The sequence below is a fragment of the Camelina sativa genome, chromosome 3, assembly GCF_030686135.1.
Source record: "Camelina sativa cultivar CO46 ecotype springtype chromosome 3, ASM3068613v1".
In the NCBI taxonomy this organism is placed as follows: Eukaryota; Viridiplantae; Streptophyta; class Magnoliopsida; order Brassicales; family Brassicaceae; genus Camelina; species Camelina sativa.
This window is the reverse complement of record NC_141882.1, coordinates 27,546,145-27,559,548: the sequence shown is the minus strand read 5'-3', so window position 1 is coordinate 27,559,548 and position 13,404 is coordinate 27,546,145. Positions and strand designations below refer to the sequence as shown.

Sequence of the window (13,404 nt, the reverse complement as noted above, 5' to 3'; positions counted from 1 at the left end):
CTCTCGTCTTTTTTAGATGTCGACGGTTTCGTTTTTTTTTTCTTTCTTTTCCCCAATTAATTTCCATTTAATTAAGAGAATTAGAGGAAACAAATTTATCTTTATCCTTTAATAATATTGCCGACAATTTAAAAGAAAAAAATGTGAGGAAAGAGAATTTGAAAGAAACATTTTTTACTACCGTATAGTAAATTTTTTAATAATATAAAACTTTAAAAAATCTGATACAAAAAATATTATTTGAAATGGGAGAATATGTTATAATTGTAGTTGTTAACTGACGCTTCTTTGTCAACCTAATTGTCTTTTTTTTTTGGATGAAACAAAAAACAAAACAAAAACAACTTTTTTCCTCACTAATTTTGTTTCAAAAAATATACGAACATTCATATATAGAAAAAAGAGGAATTTGAAGTTTTTTTATAAACTAAACTATCAACGATGTTCTGTTCTCTATCTAAGGTCACCGAAAGTGAATAAACATTATACGACCGCATAAGAAAAATTAATTAGCATTTCAACCCTCTCGATTTCTATAATATTACCGTCGTGCCCAGTCTTCTCTCTCTCTCCCTCTTTTTACTTTAATGAATCACACTTTTAAGGTCAGTTACAAAATATTAGGGAGATTACGAAACGTTAACTCAATTACATTAAAATAACAATAAAATAAAGTAGTAGTAAAAAAGAGTAAACTTCGTTTGACCTTTGACCGGGTCGATTTAGTGAAGACTCTCGTTTGAATTAAATTATTTCAACGGCGTGCTGCTCTTTTTGCCGTTGGGGAGAGAATCTCTCACCAAATTATTAATAATTAGAAGCATTCTTAACCATCGATTAATTTTTTAATTTTTAATAAAAACGGTCCATGGAAATCAAATTATTGATAAATGACTCGTGGCTAAATCTTGTCCAATAAAAATAAACCCTCATGTATAGGGCTTGAATTGTAATATTCCACCTTCTTTTTGTGCCACTTTTTTTTTTTTTTAGTACCATCATGCCCTACATTTTAAGCCAACTTGGCAAATTTTATTTTCGCATTGGCATTATTATTTCCTGCCAGCCATTATTGCTATTTTTCGTCATTTATTTAACTTAATTTAGTTCACATAACAACAAAGTAAATGAAAAGCCGTTTTAGTTACAGTAGGGTTAAAAAAATTTAAGCATACAAACCGCTGGAGACATGTTTACGTATTTTTTTTTTTTTTTTTTACAAATTTGATTAAACTACTGTGTAAAACAAAATATTCCAGAATAATTGTAGTTTTTTTCAACAATGTAAATTTATGTACTTTGTATATAGGTAGTTAAAAATGTTTGTATAATATATATTAAAGTGCAATAATTAAAATAGAAATTCGAATGTCCTTTTGGTTTATGAATGTGGCGAACAGCCGCATAAAAGCTGGCAATTTTAATTTTTACATTATAGTTATTTATATGCCATTTTCTTGTTTTTTTTAAGAAATGTTTTTATTGTTGGGAAATTAAAAAGAAACAAAAAAATCTACAAAGGTGAGGGACAAACAGCGTCAGAGCCCATGAAAACGCACGTTGCGATTTAAGAAGGAAAAAAAAAAGAGAGAAGAAGAAAGAAAAAAAAATTCGCTCTTCCCCAGTTTGACAGCTCACTGCCACTCAACAATAGGACCTACACGTTTCGTAATATTTACCATTTTGACCCCTCGTGTGTAGAGGTTCTCCGCGTTTTGGTTTCTCAGATTGTGGTCACGTGACTTGACACGTCACCTGCTTACCCTTCGCTGACGCTACGCTTTCTTCTTCTTCTTCTTTTTTCTCATTTCCGCCACCAAACTTTTTTTTTTTTCTTTTTCCCCCATCTAATTTAATTTCGCATTTATTAAGTTTATGTGATTACATTTATTATTTTACACTTTTTTGAATAATTTGATTTCATATATTTAATATTCAAACACCGTATAAACACGAATACGACTTATCTTGTCTGGATGTATATAAGTTCAAAACTAAGAAAAAAAAAAACAAGAAATATTTATAGTCCATTTCTTCATTTTAGACCCATCCATTTATCAGGCCCACCTATTTTTACTTACTGGGCTGGAAAATGCCCAAGCAATTTATCACGTTCAAATTCTGACACGTCATCAGTTACCACGTCATCGCCTACGATAGAACTGCTAAAGAGATGAGGTGAGTGAGTGAGAGAGGGAGAGAGACGGAGAATGGCTCGAGCTCTGCTGCTGCAACCGTACAGAGCTACGATACGAGCAGCTTCGTCTAGCGAAACGAAATACGACGGCGTTCCGGAGGTTAAGCTCTCTGATCCTACCCGGAACTATCGGGTATTGGTTTTGGGTGGAACGGGTCGGGTCGGCGGGTCTACTGCTACTGCTCTTTCTAAGCTATGTCCCAAGCAGCTTCAGATCGTCGTCGGTGGACGCAACAGGTTTGCGAGCAAATCAGAAGGAAAAAAAAAGTGTCGAATAAGTTGTAAAATTCATTGTATTGAGATAAGATACATATTTCTCTGTGCGCAGAGATAAAGGTGAAGCAATGGTGGCTAAGCTTGGAGAGAATTCTGAGTTTGCTCAAGTAGATATCAATGACACTAAGATGCTTGAGACTACTTTAAGAGGTTTGTTTCAATCAAAATTGGTTGTATATGTTTGAGTTCCAATTGGACAATTGGATGAGATTTTGGGATTGAATTTAGACAAGTTCAGGGTTTATCTGGGATTTTTTTATCTTTGGCATTTTGAAGTTTCTTATTTGAGTATTAAACCGTGAAATGTGGGAATCCAGACGTTGATCTTGTAGTCCATGCCGCTGGACCTTTTCAGCAAGCTCCTCGATGCACTGTTCTTGAAGCTGCCATAAAGACCAAGGTGAGGATAAGGTAATAAAATAACATTTTCTAATGTCACCAACCTTTACCTACTCTATTTGAAATGCATGAGAATTATACTCCTGCTTGGTTTGAGTTTAGGAAATGAGTCTTACAGAGAATTTTTTTTGGTTTATATTTGAAACGAAACAGACTGCATATGTCGATGTTTGTGACGACACAAGCTATGCTTTCCGTGCAAAATCTCTTCAGGCTGAGGCAATTGCGGCAAATATCCCTGCGTTAACAACAGCTGGAATATATCCAGGAGTTAGCAATGGTGTTATATCTCAACACATGTCCCTTTTAGCTTGATTTTGTTTTTACTGTTGCAATAATGTAACATGTTTAACTTTCTTATAGTCATGGCGGCAGAACTGGTCGCTGCAGCAATAAGCGAAGACAAAGGGAAGCCAGAGAAATTGAGGTTACACAACAAACTTTCTTATATGTTTCTCATCGTAATTCATAAGAATAAATAACTATAGTTTTCATATTGCAAAAATATTTTTCCATTGTATATACATCAGACTTTTTCGTTTCTCGCTCTGTCATGTCAGGTTTTCTTATTACACAGCAGGCACTGGCGGTGCAGGTCCTACAATATTAGCAACCAGTTTTCTACTTCTCGGTGAAGAAGTTACTGCATATAAACAAGGCAAGTGTTATAGGACTTCAAACTCCTAGAAATTAAAACATATTACTCTTTCTGAATTTTTCTCAGCCTTGTATTGTGGGGCTTTTGATCAGGAGAGAAGGTGAAACTAAGACCCTATAGTGGAGTGATGAACGTAGATTTTGGAAAAGGTATCCGGAAAAGAGACGTTTATCTTTTGTAAGTCACGCGCCTCCACATCAAAAGCTCCATTGACATCCCTGAAAAATATTTGCTTAGAACAGTAGTTGTTTTCAGGAATTTGCCAGAAGTTAGATCAACTCATGAAGTTCTTGGAGTTCCAACTGTCAGTGCTCGATTTGGCACAGCTCCTTTCTTCTGGAATTGGGGAATGGAGATCATGACAAAAGTCTTACCACCGGTATCATACTCGGACCTTACCTGAATCAATTTTTACATGATCGAGGATGATAATCACATCTCTTTCCTGTAATCAAATTGCAATGCTTGTCTTGTACGCTGCAGGAGGTCCTTAGAGACAAAGCCAAAGTCCAACAAATGGTAGAGCTGTTCGACCCTGTCGTTAGAGCCCTGGATGGCTTTGCTGGAGAGCGTGTCTCGATGAGGGTAAGTGAAAAACAGAGAATTTCAAAATAATTTGCAGCAGTTATTTTGGTTACTCGTTGTTACTTATGTTAACTCTTTGGGAAGGTTGATTTGGAGTGCTCGGATGGACGGACTACAGTTGGGTTATTCAGTCATAAATCACTATCTGTGTGAGTCTCCTTAACATCCTTATATTTGCATATATATATATATATATATATACGTATATGTAAAGTTATGTATGAGAATTAAAATATCTTAGGTTTATAGATCTGTTGGAGTTTCAACCGCGGCTTTTGTCCTAGCAATGCTTGAAGGAAGCACACAACCAGGGGTTTGGTTTCCAGAAGAGGTCTCTCTAGATTTGCTAAACGACCTCAAGGTTATTTTTGTTTACAATGAAAAATAATTTTCAAGTGTTGTTCTACAGCCTCAAGGGATTGCAGTAGAGGCAAGGGAGGTTCTTCTCAAACGTGCATCACAAGGAACATTCAATTTCATATTGAACAAGTGAGCCAATTTTGTTCTTCCTTTTTTGCAGATACCGATTCTTTATCTCCTCTTTTAATTTAATAATGTATTTTCGTGGGTTTCTTCTGATCTAAAGGCCACCATGGATGGTAGAAACCGTGCCGAAGGAGGTGGTTTTAGGGATTTACGTATGAGTTCAATCGAGGAAGAAGAAACATAGATGATCGCTGATACTTTACTTTGTAAACCTGTAAACCAAATTACTTCTGATATGTGTACTCGTACAGATATATATTTGCATCAGAAATATATAACAAAAAAAAACCCAACTAGGAGATGACAAAATCTTGGTGAAACAACCATATAAATCAATGAAGAGTATAATTTACAGGTGAAATGAAGAGTAAAGATCCAGCAAGCTCTTCTCTTGTACTATACGTTCAATAAAGTCCCAACATTTTTAGTTCCATCACATGACTCTGGTCAAGCTCAGGAACATTCTTGCAGTCGCGGTCTTCCACTATATATTCCTGATGTGATTGACACAAAAAGAGTGTTGTGTACCAGAAAGCAATTATCGATGATGTTCAAGGACAGAAAAGCTACAAGAAAGCTGACCTTTGTGAGTTCTTGTTTGGCAAGAACATGGTAATGCCGCTCGTTGATCCTTTGACCACATATAATGGCAATGAAGAACCCGTAAAGCAGTCCTACCAAGACAATGGCCAAAACTGCGACATGAAATAGACCATCATGTTCATTAACCCTCAGTCATTCAGCACAAAGATAGTTCTGGTCGACTCTAAGGTCTAGTGACCGAGTGATTATGTCCAAGAACCTATAGAAAACGAAAATAGTTGTACCAGCCAATGTGTAGAACCCATAAGGATGTTCCTCATAACCAAACATTTCTCGTAGTTCTTCACCGTAGAACTTGTATACTAGTAACCCCAAGAATGCTACAATCTGTTGATACAAGAAGCCTTTGTTATTAAATGCATTCACTAAGCATCACATGTAAACATCTAATCCAAATTCATACAAGGAATCTCCTTTTTCAGTTTTCAAATGCAATAAAAACCATGAATTTGGTCATGAACTGATATGGCAAATATAGCTATGGATTTGCATTCTCATGATTGAATCCTAGTATAATACAAGAGTGGGATGGATAAATATGGGAGTCAAGAAGACGGTAACGAAAATGTAAAAACAGTAAATTCTAACAAGGAAACAGGTGATGTACCATCTGGACAGAAATGAAGATGAAGGCATGATCTCTAGCAACCAGCAGCTGAAATCTCAATCTCAACCACCATCTATCAGCAGGCACATTGGCTCGGAGTTTAAAGAAGGCTCTACACTCTGTACAATGCGAAAATGCAAAACCTTCCTGAAACACATTGCACACCCAAAGTTTCAGCACACACCAAATTATAGAAACAAAACACATTTCATAAGCAAAGTAAAACCATTGATTCAAAACCTCATCTACCACCCCACCAAGAACAAATGTGGTTACAATAATTTACCTTGGTGGAACGCCAGTTATCGAGACAAGATCTGTGAACGTGCTTCTGAGTACCTTTACAATTACAGGGAGCAATCAGATCTTCCCCTGCAATCAACAAAAAGTATACTCATTTCTCTACAAACTCCAATTACTGTAATCATCCTCAGAGATCAGGGATTGCCTTTAGTTATTAATATACCTCCGACATCAAGGCAAATCCGACATTGCGGTTGATCTCCAGAAACGAGAAGAGTAGTTTCGTCGTCGTCATCACTCTCAGCTATCTCTGAAACTTGTCCTTCCTCCAAAACACGATCCCTTCTCTCAACTGCTACGATTTCGTCGGATGATGTTGTTGATTCGTCGAATAAAACATGTTCCTTCTTCCTATCATCATCATCAATCATCACTAAGCTCTAATTGCATCTCTTGAAGAACATACTACTAAAAGAGCTAGAAATGGCGAAACCTGTGAACACGAGAGCAATCAACAGACCATCAGAAAACTCGATCTAGGGTTTCGATAGAAATCACCCAAAAAAAAAAAATCGAAACTTACACGAATTCAACCAATTCTCGAGAACTTGATCCCAAACCAAGCATTGTTTTTTTGCGAGTAAAGAAGAAGCTGCGGTGTAAACACTATGGCTTCGAAATGATTTTGTTAGTCTCCTCGATCCATCACTATATGTGTTGAATACAAACAGAGACGAAGAAGAAGAAGAAGAAGAAGAAGAAGAAGAAGATCTTTTTTGAGGTTTGAGAGCGAAGAAAGAAAGAAAGAAAGAAAGAAAGAAAGAAGATTGGGAATTGTCAAAAACGATGGCGATGAAAAGTCTTAAAAGGGTAAAACTGGAATTTTAAACAAACATGTGGAGGGCACGTGACACATCATCACTCGTTTGCCTTTGTGATCTCTGTGTTTCAGTTCATCATCGTCTTCATTGTTAACTTCGCAGACTCGTTTGGGTCAACACAACACAGATCAGAATCTGAGGTTTTTGTCCGAGAAGAAGAAGAAGAAGAAGAAGATGGCGGAGACTGTACATTCTCCGATCGTTACTTACGCATCGATGCTTTCGCTTCTCGCCTTCTGTCCACCTTTCGTCATTCTCCTGTAATGCTCTCTTACTTTATTCTCTCTAGTTCCTCAGATCAGACTCGCCACGCTTCTTCATCTCCTTAATTCATACCCTGAATTTGATTGCTCATATCTTTAAATCTTAGGAATCATTAGAACCTTCGATTGAGCAAAAGCGATGCACAGTGATTCTTTCTCGTAGAAAGTGTTGTTTTAATTCTTTTAGTACCCGTAGAGTCACATGCTGATACAGTTATGGACTTCGTTATCCAGATTAAGCAACATGCGTAGATTTGAAGCTACAAAGTCATATCTTATCTATTTGGGGAATTGTTAGTTATTATGATTTATTATTATTCTATTTGTATCTACTTCTCTGTTTTTGGAACTTAGTTTGCTACGTTATGATTATCTCAGAGACACAGACTTTCAGTTTCAGTGACTTTTTAAGTAATGGAGACTAGTTTCATTTTCGTGATGATGCTAGATGGTACACAATGGTTCATCAAGATGGTTCTGTTACTAAGACCTTTGGCTATTTTATGGAGAATGGAGTTCAAGGACTCATCACTATATGGCCAAAACCTACTATGATTGCTTGGAAAATAATTTTCTGCTATGGAGCATTTGAAGCTGCTCTTCAGCTTCTTCTGCCTGGTAGGAGAGTTGAGGGTCCAATTTCTCCAGCCGGAAACAGACCAGTTTACAAGGTACTGAACTTGAGGTTACTTAAGTTCAATTAGCCTTGTGTGGTGGAAGTTGGTTCGGGTTAACAAGTGTACGGTTCTGTTCTTGCAGGCCAATGGTTTGGCTGCTTACTTTGTGACACTAGCCACCTATCTTGGTATTTGGTGGTAAGCAATGTTTAAATCTTTTTGATGACTTTGGTATGGATTAAGTTTAGAGACTTTATACTTACATTGCGTTATTCAGGTTTGGGATCTTCAACCCTGCAATTGTCTATGATCACTTGGGTGAAATTTTTTCGGCACTAATATTCGGAAGCCTCATATTTTGTGTCTTGTTGTACATAAAAGTAAGTGGTCTATGTAATGAATGGTGTGTTCCTTGTTTTTCTTACTCTCTACTATTGTAATATTTGACCTTTTATGTTTATAAAACTTGTTCTTTTTCTTGTACAGGGTCATGTTTCACCTTCATCAAGTGACTCTGGTTCATGTGGTAACCTAATTATCGACTTCTACTGGGTGAGTTATTTCTGCTGATCAGATTCTCATTCTTCTGAAATTACTCGTTGGGATTTATTTGAGGAACTCATGTCTAGCCAATATTAGCCATCTCCTCATAATCTTCTTGCCTATTTGCTCAACATTTGGAGGTCAAGCTTTACTAAAGTGCCATATTTAGTAGACCTGTAAACGTCAGTGTTCTTAGCTGTATTTGTTCATTTAATTGACTAAATACAAGGGAAATAGTTTTGTGTGAATATCGTCTTGAATGTCCATAGATGAAGAAGGACAAGAACAAAGTGTGCAGTAGGTTTAACTTATGATAACAATCTCAAGTTTAGATCCTTCTCTCACAATCTACTCTTTGTGTCCTGCTTATCATTAACATAACCTATATTTGTGGCATTCTTTTTTCTCACTGTATTCTTTGCGTTGTGCTTTGTAGGGCATGGAGTTGTACCCTCGAATTGGTAAGAACTTTGACATAAAGGTTTTTACTAATTGCAGATTCGGAATGATGTCTTGGGCAGTTCTTGCAGTCACGTACTGTATAAAACAGGTATGTTTTGAATAGTTTTTTTGTAAACAAATTAGTTCCACATTCTAACGACATAACCTGGTCAGAGAACTTCACCTTTTTCTAATTTGTGGTTCCTATGCTTACCTTAACCAGTATGAAATAAATGGGAAAGTATCTGACTCAATGCTGGTGAACACCATACTGATGCTGGTGTATGTCACAAAATTCTTCTGGTGGGAAGCTGGTTATTGGAACACCATGGACATTGCACATGACCGAGGTATGCATCTGGTATATGTATGAATTTATAATATCATCATCTTCGTCATAAAAGGTACAAGGAAAGAAAGCCAGTTGCAACAACTAGAGTTTCTTTACTATAAGTCCAGATGTACCTTATAGCAAATGCAGCAGCATTTTATCCAGATTCTTATTCCCAGCTTAAAATCACGGGAAGCTAACATTTCCCATGCTTTGTAATTTGTGATTTTCAGCTGGATTCTATATTTGCTGGGGTTGTCTAGTGTGGGTGCCTTCTGTGTACACCTCTCCAGGCATGTACCTTGTGAACCACCCTGTCGAACTTGGAACTCAGGTGCAAAAAGTTTTAACTTTTATAGCGGAATATAGAGAATGATATACGTGAGAAATAACTTTGATTGTTAATCGAATGCGATTCCTTTATGATACCACTTTCATAGGGTTAGGAAAACAAGAAAGGTTAAGGTAAATGTGGCAATCTCAAGTCTCACCGTTAATTCTTGGAATTGAATTACCATCTTTCATTACAGTAGAGACAGGAATTATAGTATATAGAATGTCTATTATATGCTTAAATCATTCCATGCTATGGCTCATGAATCTACATAGTTGTGAGAAATCAACCTTAGTAGTAGAATAGAGCTGTTTATGAAAACCCTATTGACCCTATACTCGTTGACACGTTCTTATTGCCTATCTCTGTCTCTAAGACTTCACCATATCTGTCTTTGGTTGCAGTTGGCAATATACATTCTCGTTGCAGGAATTCTTTGCATTTACATTAACTACGACTGTGATAGACAAAGGCAAGAGTTCAGAAGGACAAATGGGAAATGTTCAGTTTGGGGCAGAGCCCCGTCAAAGGTGTGATCATAATAAAGCCCCAACTAGCTCAGTGAACTTAGCTTTATTCCTTTTCAATGTATATAAATATCTCTTGGCCTCTCGGTTTGTTGCAGATTGTGGCGTCATATACGACAACATCTGGTGAAACTAAAACTAGTCTTCTCTTAACCTCTGGATGGTAAGATTATTCTACTGTAACAACAACTTCCGTATTTAACTATTATTACACTGTAACAACAACTAATAAGACGTTGTTCATCACCAATGGCTTTGACTGTGCAGGTGGGGATTGGCGCGTCATTTCCATTATGTTCCTGAGATCTTAAGTGCTTTCTTCTGGACTGTACCAGCTCTCTTCGATAACGTAAAATCCTTCTCCATCTATTTGCTATATTATATGCGCTCTTCTTGCAAGTGAGACACAATTAACACAGAAAACATCTTTGTTTCAAACCAGTTCTTGGCTTACTTCTACGTCATATTCCTCACCATTCTTCTCTTCGATCGAGCTAAGAGAGACGATGACAGATGCCGATCAAAGTAAGCAAAAAAATCTGAATGATTTATTTACACATCATCTTCGATCTTTGCTTTGATTTGCTGACCATATTTCTGGTTTCTTTTTTTTTTGTTTTGTTTTGGTCAAAAGGTATGGGAAATATTGGAAGCTGTATTGTGAGAAAGTCAAATACAGGATCATTCCAGGAATTTATTGATTGTAACGAAGTCTGCTCTTTTTTTTTTTTCAGCAAAGAAGTCTGCTCTCTTTTTTCGAACGTTGGTATCATCAAAAGACCAAAAGCAGCAAATTGATGTGTTAGACATTCTTTTGCTGATTTGTATGCTAGGTTTTAAAATCTCTCTTTCTAGTTTTACGCCTATAAATTTCTCTAGATTAATTAAACTTACCCTGTCGTTTTAATTTTATACTACTGCTTTTTTTCATGCATCAAATAAGTTAAATCAACATCTTTTCTTTTTTTGGACAAACATTTGCTTTCATTCCATTAAAGAAGAGAACAAATACAGAACAAGGAGGATTATGAGAATCCATTGTTTAAAACAAGCTTGAAATAGGCATTCCCCAATGCCAAAACAACAAAGGTGCAAAGATAAACAAGGTAGATAGGTTAATCGACAATTGATTCTTGAGAGCTTTGAGCCAAACGCTATGAAGCATATTGATACATCTGAGGTCAAAGATTATCGATACTTCTTCCATGATGGATGAAGAGATTGCCACTGTCATAATAACATGACGAAGTAGCGTTGAGTAAGGGGGCAAAGCTGTGATTCTCGCCGGCGTGAGAAGAGCTACACAATGTAGAGCTTTGACAAGGGTTCGAGCAGGGATAGAGATGCTCTGATGCTTGAGGTGGTTTGCTAGTTTCGCCGAGGCATGAGATCTGGACTGGGACAAACCATAGCCATAAACAATGCTCGGACAAATTGGAGTCCGGAACCATAAGGTTCATAAATCAAAGCCTTAAGGGATACTTTTACCATGGTTTTCAGAAGATGGAAACTCCTCCATAGCAACAACAGTGAATTACTTCTCTGATGGGTTCCATAGGGATCGTAATCTTGACCACACCGTCGACTAGGTTTTAACTTCGACAATTGAGATATGAGACCGTACCTGGGCTTAAAGGGATTTGGAACTGAGGCACGCCTAATGGGCTTAAGAAGTTGGAGCCTTAATGGGCCAAAAGCTGACTTAGGGTCCACCAAAGGAAACCCTAATCGAACTTTGGCTATCCACGGAGAGAGACTAAGGCCGCTGACCGGAACGGGTTGAAAGGTTTGCCTTGAACACGGGCTCATCGGAAGTAAAGGATGCATCAATAGTTCGAGATGAGGTTGGTCCGATGTTGAGGCGGAGAGGCAAGAAGACTTACTCATTCCATATTGTTTAGCAGTTGCCCCAGAAGAAGATCGCCTTGCGCCGTCGACGTCTCCCTGAGCATGGCGCATCTACTGGTCCAAGAGGGATGCCTCCTGCCAGTAACGAAGCCCAGGGTGAGGGTTCTTCACGGGTGAGGGTTCTTCACGGGTGAAGTGAAGTACAGATCGAGAAAATTTCAGATCCGAAAGGGGATCCGATTTTTGTAACTCGCTGACTTGCAGATGCTTCTGTTTTGGTGCTGCGGATAAAGGTTGAGAGAGGGAGTTCACCGGAAAACGCCTCTGTCCTTTGATTGATAAACAGCCGTTGGGATATACAAGGTTCAAAAGAGTTTGGAAAGCTTGAAAAAAGGGGAAAAAATTAGGGAAAACATAAACAGAAAGAGAATAAGAGCAGAATCTTGAAGTAGAAGGGAGTGACGGTTAAGTTTTCCCGACGCCGGCGAGCCGAAGCTCCACCAGCGCCGAGAGAGTTAAATGCAATAGTTTCCTCGATAAAAGGAGAGAGTTAATAAGAAAAGTATAGTTAAATCAACATCTAATTCATCATATATATATGCCAATTCAACTTAAAGCAGTCCCTCATGCCACCGACTATAATTTTGAGTATTAGTTGCGATTACATTTGACCGAGAGATGGAACGTAAGATTTATATTATAGTGGTACCGAGTTCGATGAGAGTTGAATCTTATAAAATACATGGAATGATGGGACTTAAACCCTACTATAAAATAAACGAAGCATCTCAAATTTGCAATCACAAAACACATCTCACCGACTATCCTGTTATCAAGTTGACTGCATTTATTTAGGTTTGATCGGTAGTCGGTACTATGCATGATGTTAGAATCTACGATTCTACTATTGATACAGTTTCACAAAATTGTAATTTTATGGTTGGATATATCATACGAGATCTTACAAGCTCTTTCAATCTTTTTTTCTATAATCACAAAACAAAAAAAAGTCATCAATTCTCTAATGTGTAGTCAAAATCAAGTTGAATTTTTCCTGTTTGTGAAGCAGATTTTTCTCATTTTATACTATTTTAATCTCATTCTTTTCTATAGAATCTCTCTGGTCAATGGTCTTCTAGTTTAATGTTTTCTCAACACACACATACAGTAAAAAACAAAGAGAGAGAGAAAGGACAGAAGAAGACAAAAACGTAGGCATTAAAAAGGAAGAAAAGGACAAAGAGAAAAGTAATGAAAAGACAATGAACATTTAAAGAAGACAGACAAATCCCACACCCAATCCTCAAGCCTCATCTCAAAATATATATTTTTTATTAATTTTTTTCCGAACAAAACAACAAAAACAAAAGAGATGGTTTTTGGGTTATGTTTTGTCTTTGTTAGGGCGTGTTTGGACGTTTCCGCCTTCTCAGAATCAATATTTTTACTAAAACAGCTTTTTCTTTTGCCTTTAAACAAAATTTCACGTTATAAATATAGTCATGATTCCAAATCCACCTCATGTCATGACAAAAACCCATAAAAGTGGAGGTTCCAATCTCGAA

At 37.1% G+C, this 13,404-nt stretch overlaps 3 protein-coding genes across 6 annotated transcripts; 2 read left to right on the top strand and 1 right to left on the bottom strand.

The window, feature by feature from the left end:
- Positions 1 to 2,102: 2,102 nt before the first annotated feature.
- LOC104777975 (uncharacterized) lies at positions 2,103 to 4,910 on the top strand. Of its 4 annotated transcripts, none has more exons than XM_010502309.2 (13): positions 2,103 to 2,434; positions 2,526 to 2,623; positions 2,791 to 2,873; positions 3,026 to 3,152; positions 3,236 to 3,299; positions 3,433 to 3,530; positions 3,623 to 3,707; positions 3,786 to 3,909; positions 4,014 to 4,115; positions 4,200 to 4,264; positions 4,365 to 4,446; positions 4,525 to 4,604; positions 4,702 to 4,910. In XM_010502309.2, the coding sequence occupies exons 1-13, from the start codon at positions 2,211 to 2,213 to the stop codon at positions 4,757 to 4,759; spliced, it is 1,290 nt and encodes a 429-aa protein (XP_010500611.1). In that variant the 5' UTR covers positions 2,103 to 2,210; the 3' UTR covers positions 4,760 to 4,910. The 4 variants fall into 4 exon arrangements, 3 of the variants coding, with proteins under 3 accessions (XP_010500611.1, XP_087363052.1, XP_087363053.1); XM_087506926.1 differs by having other exon boundaries at positions 2,135 to 2,434; positions 2,791 to 2,884; XR_015594513.1 differs by having other exon boundaries at positions 2,144 to 2,434; positions 4,357 to 4,446.
- On the bottom strand, positions 4,800 to 6,962 carry LOC104777976 (uncharacterized). Its single transcript, XM_010502312.3, has 7 exons — positions 6,638 to 6,962; positions 6,278 to 6,547; positions 6,098 to 6,183; positions 5,812 to 5,958; positions 5,429 to 5,531; positions 5,184 to 5,296; positions 4,800 to 5,095 (listed from the first exon to the last, which is right to left on the bottom strand). The coding sequence occupies exons 2-7, from the start codon at positions 6,483 to 6,485 to the stop codon at positions 5,006 to 5,008; spliced, it is 747 nt and encodes a 248-aa protein (XP_010500614.1). The 5' UTR covers positions 6,486 to 6,547; positions 6,638 to 6,962; the 3' UTR covers positions 4,800 to 5,005.
- Positions 6,963 to 7,003: 41 nt separating this feature from the next.
- On the top strand, positions 7,004 to 10,966 carry LOC104777974 (7-dehydrocholesterol reductase). The gene is made up of 13 exons (XM_010502308.3): positions 7,004 to 7,195; positions 7,647 to 7,869; positions 7,958 to 8,013; positions 8,093 to 8,195; positions 8,302 to 8,367; positions 8,795 to 8,908; positions 9,023 to 9,149; positions 9,364 to 9,464; positions 9,869 to 9,994; positions 10,090 to 10,154; positions 10,259 to 10,340; positions 10,434 to 10,516; positions 10,626 to 10,966. Exons 1-13 carry the CDS (start codon positions 7,110 to 7,112, stop codon positions 10,690 to 10,692), a joined length of 1,299 nt encoding a protein of 432 aa, XP_010500610.2. The 5' UTR covers positions 7,004 to 7,109; the 3' UTR covers positions 10,693 to 10,966.
- The last annotated feature ends 2,438 nt before the right edge of the window (positions 10,967 to 13,404 follow it).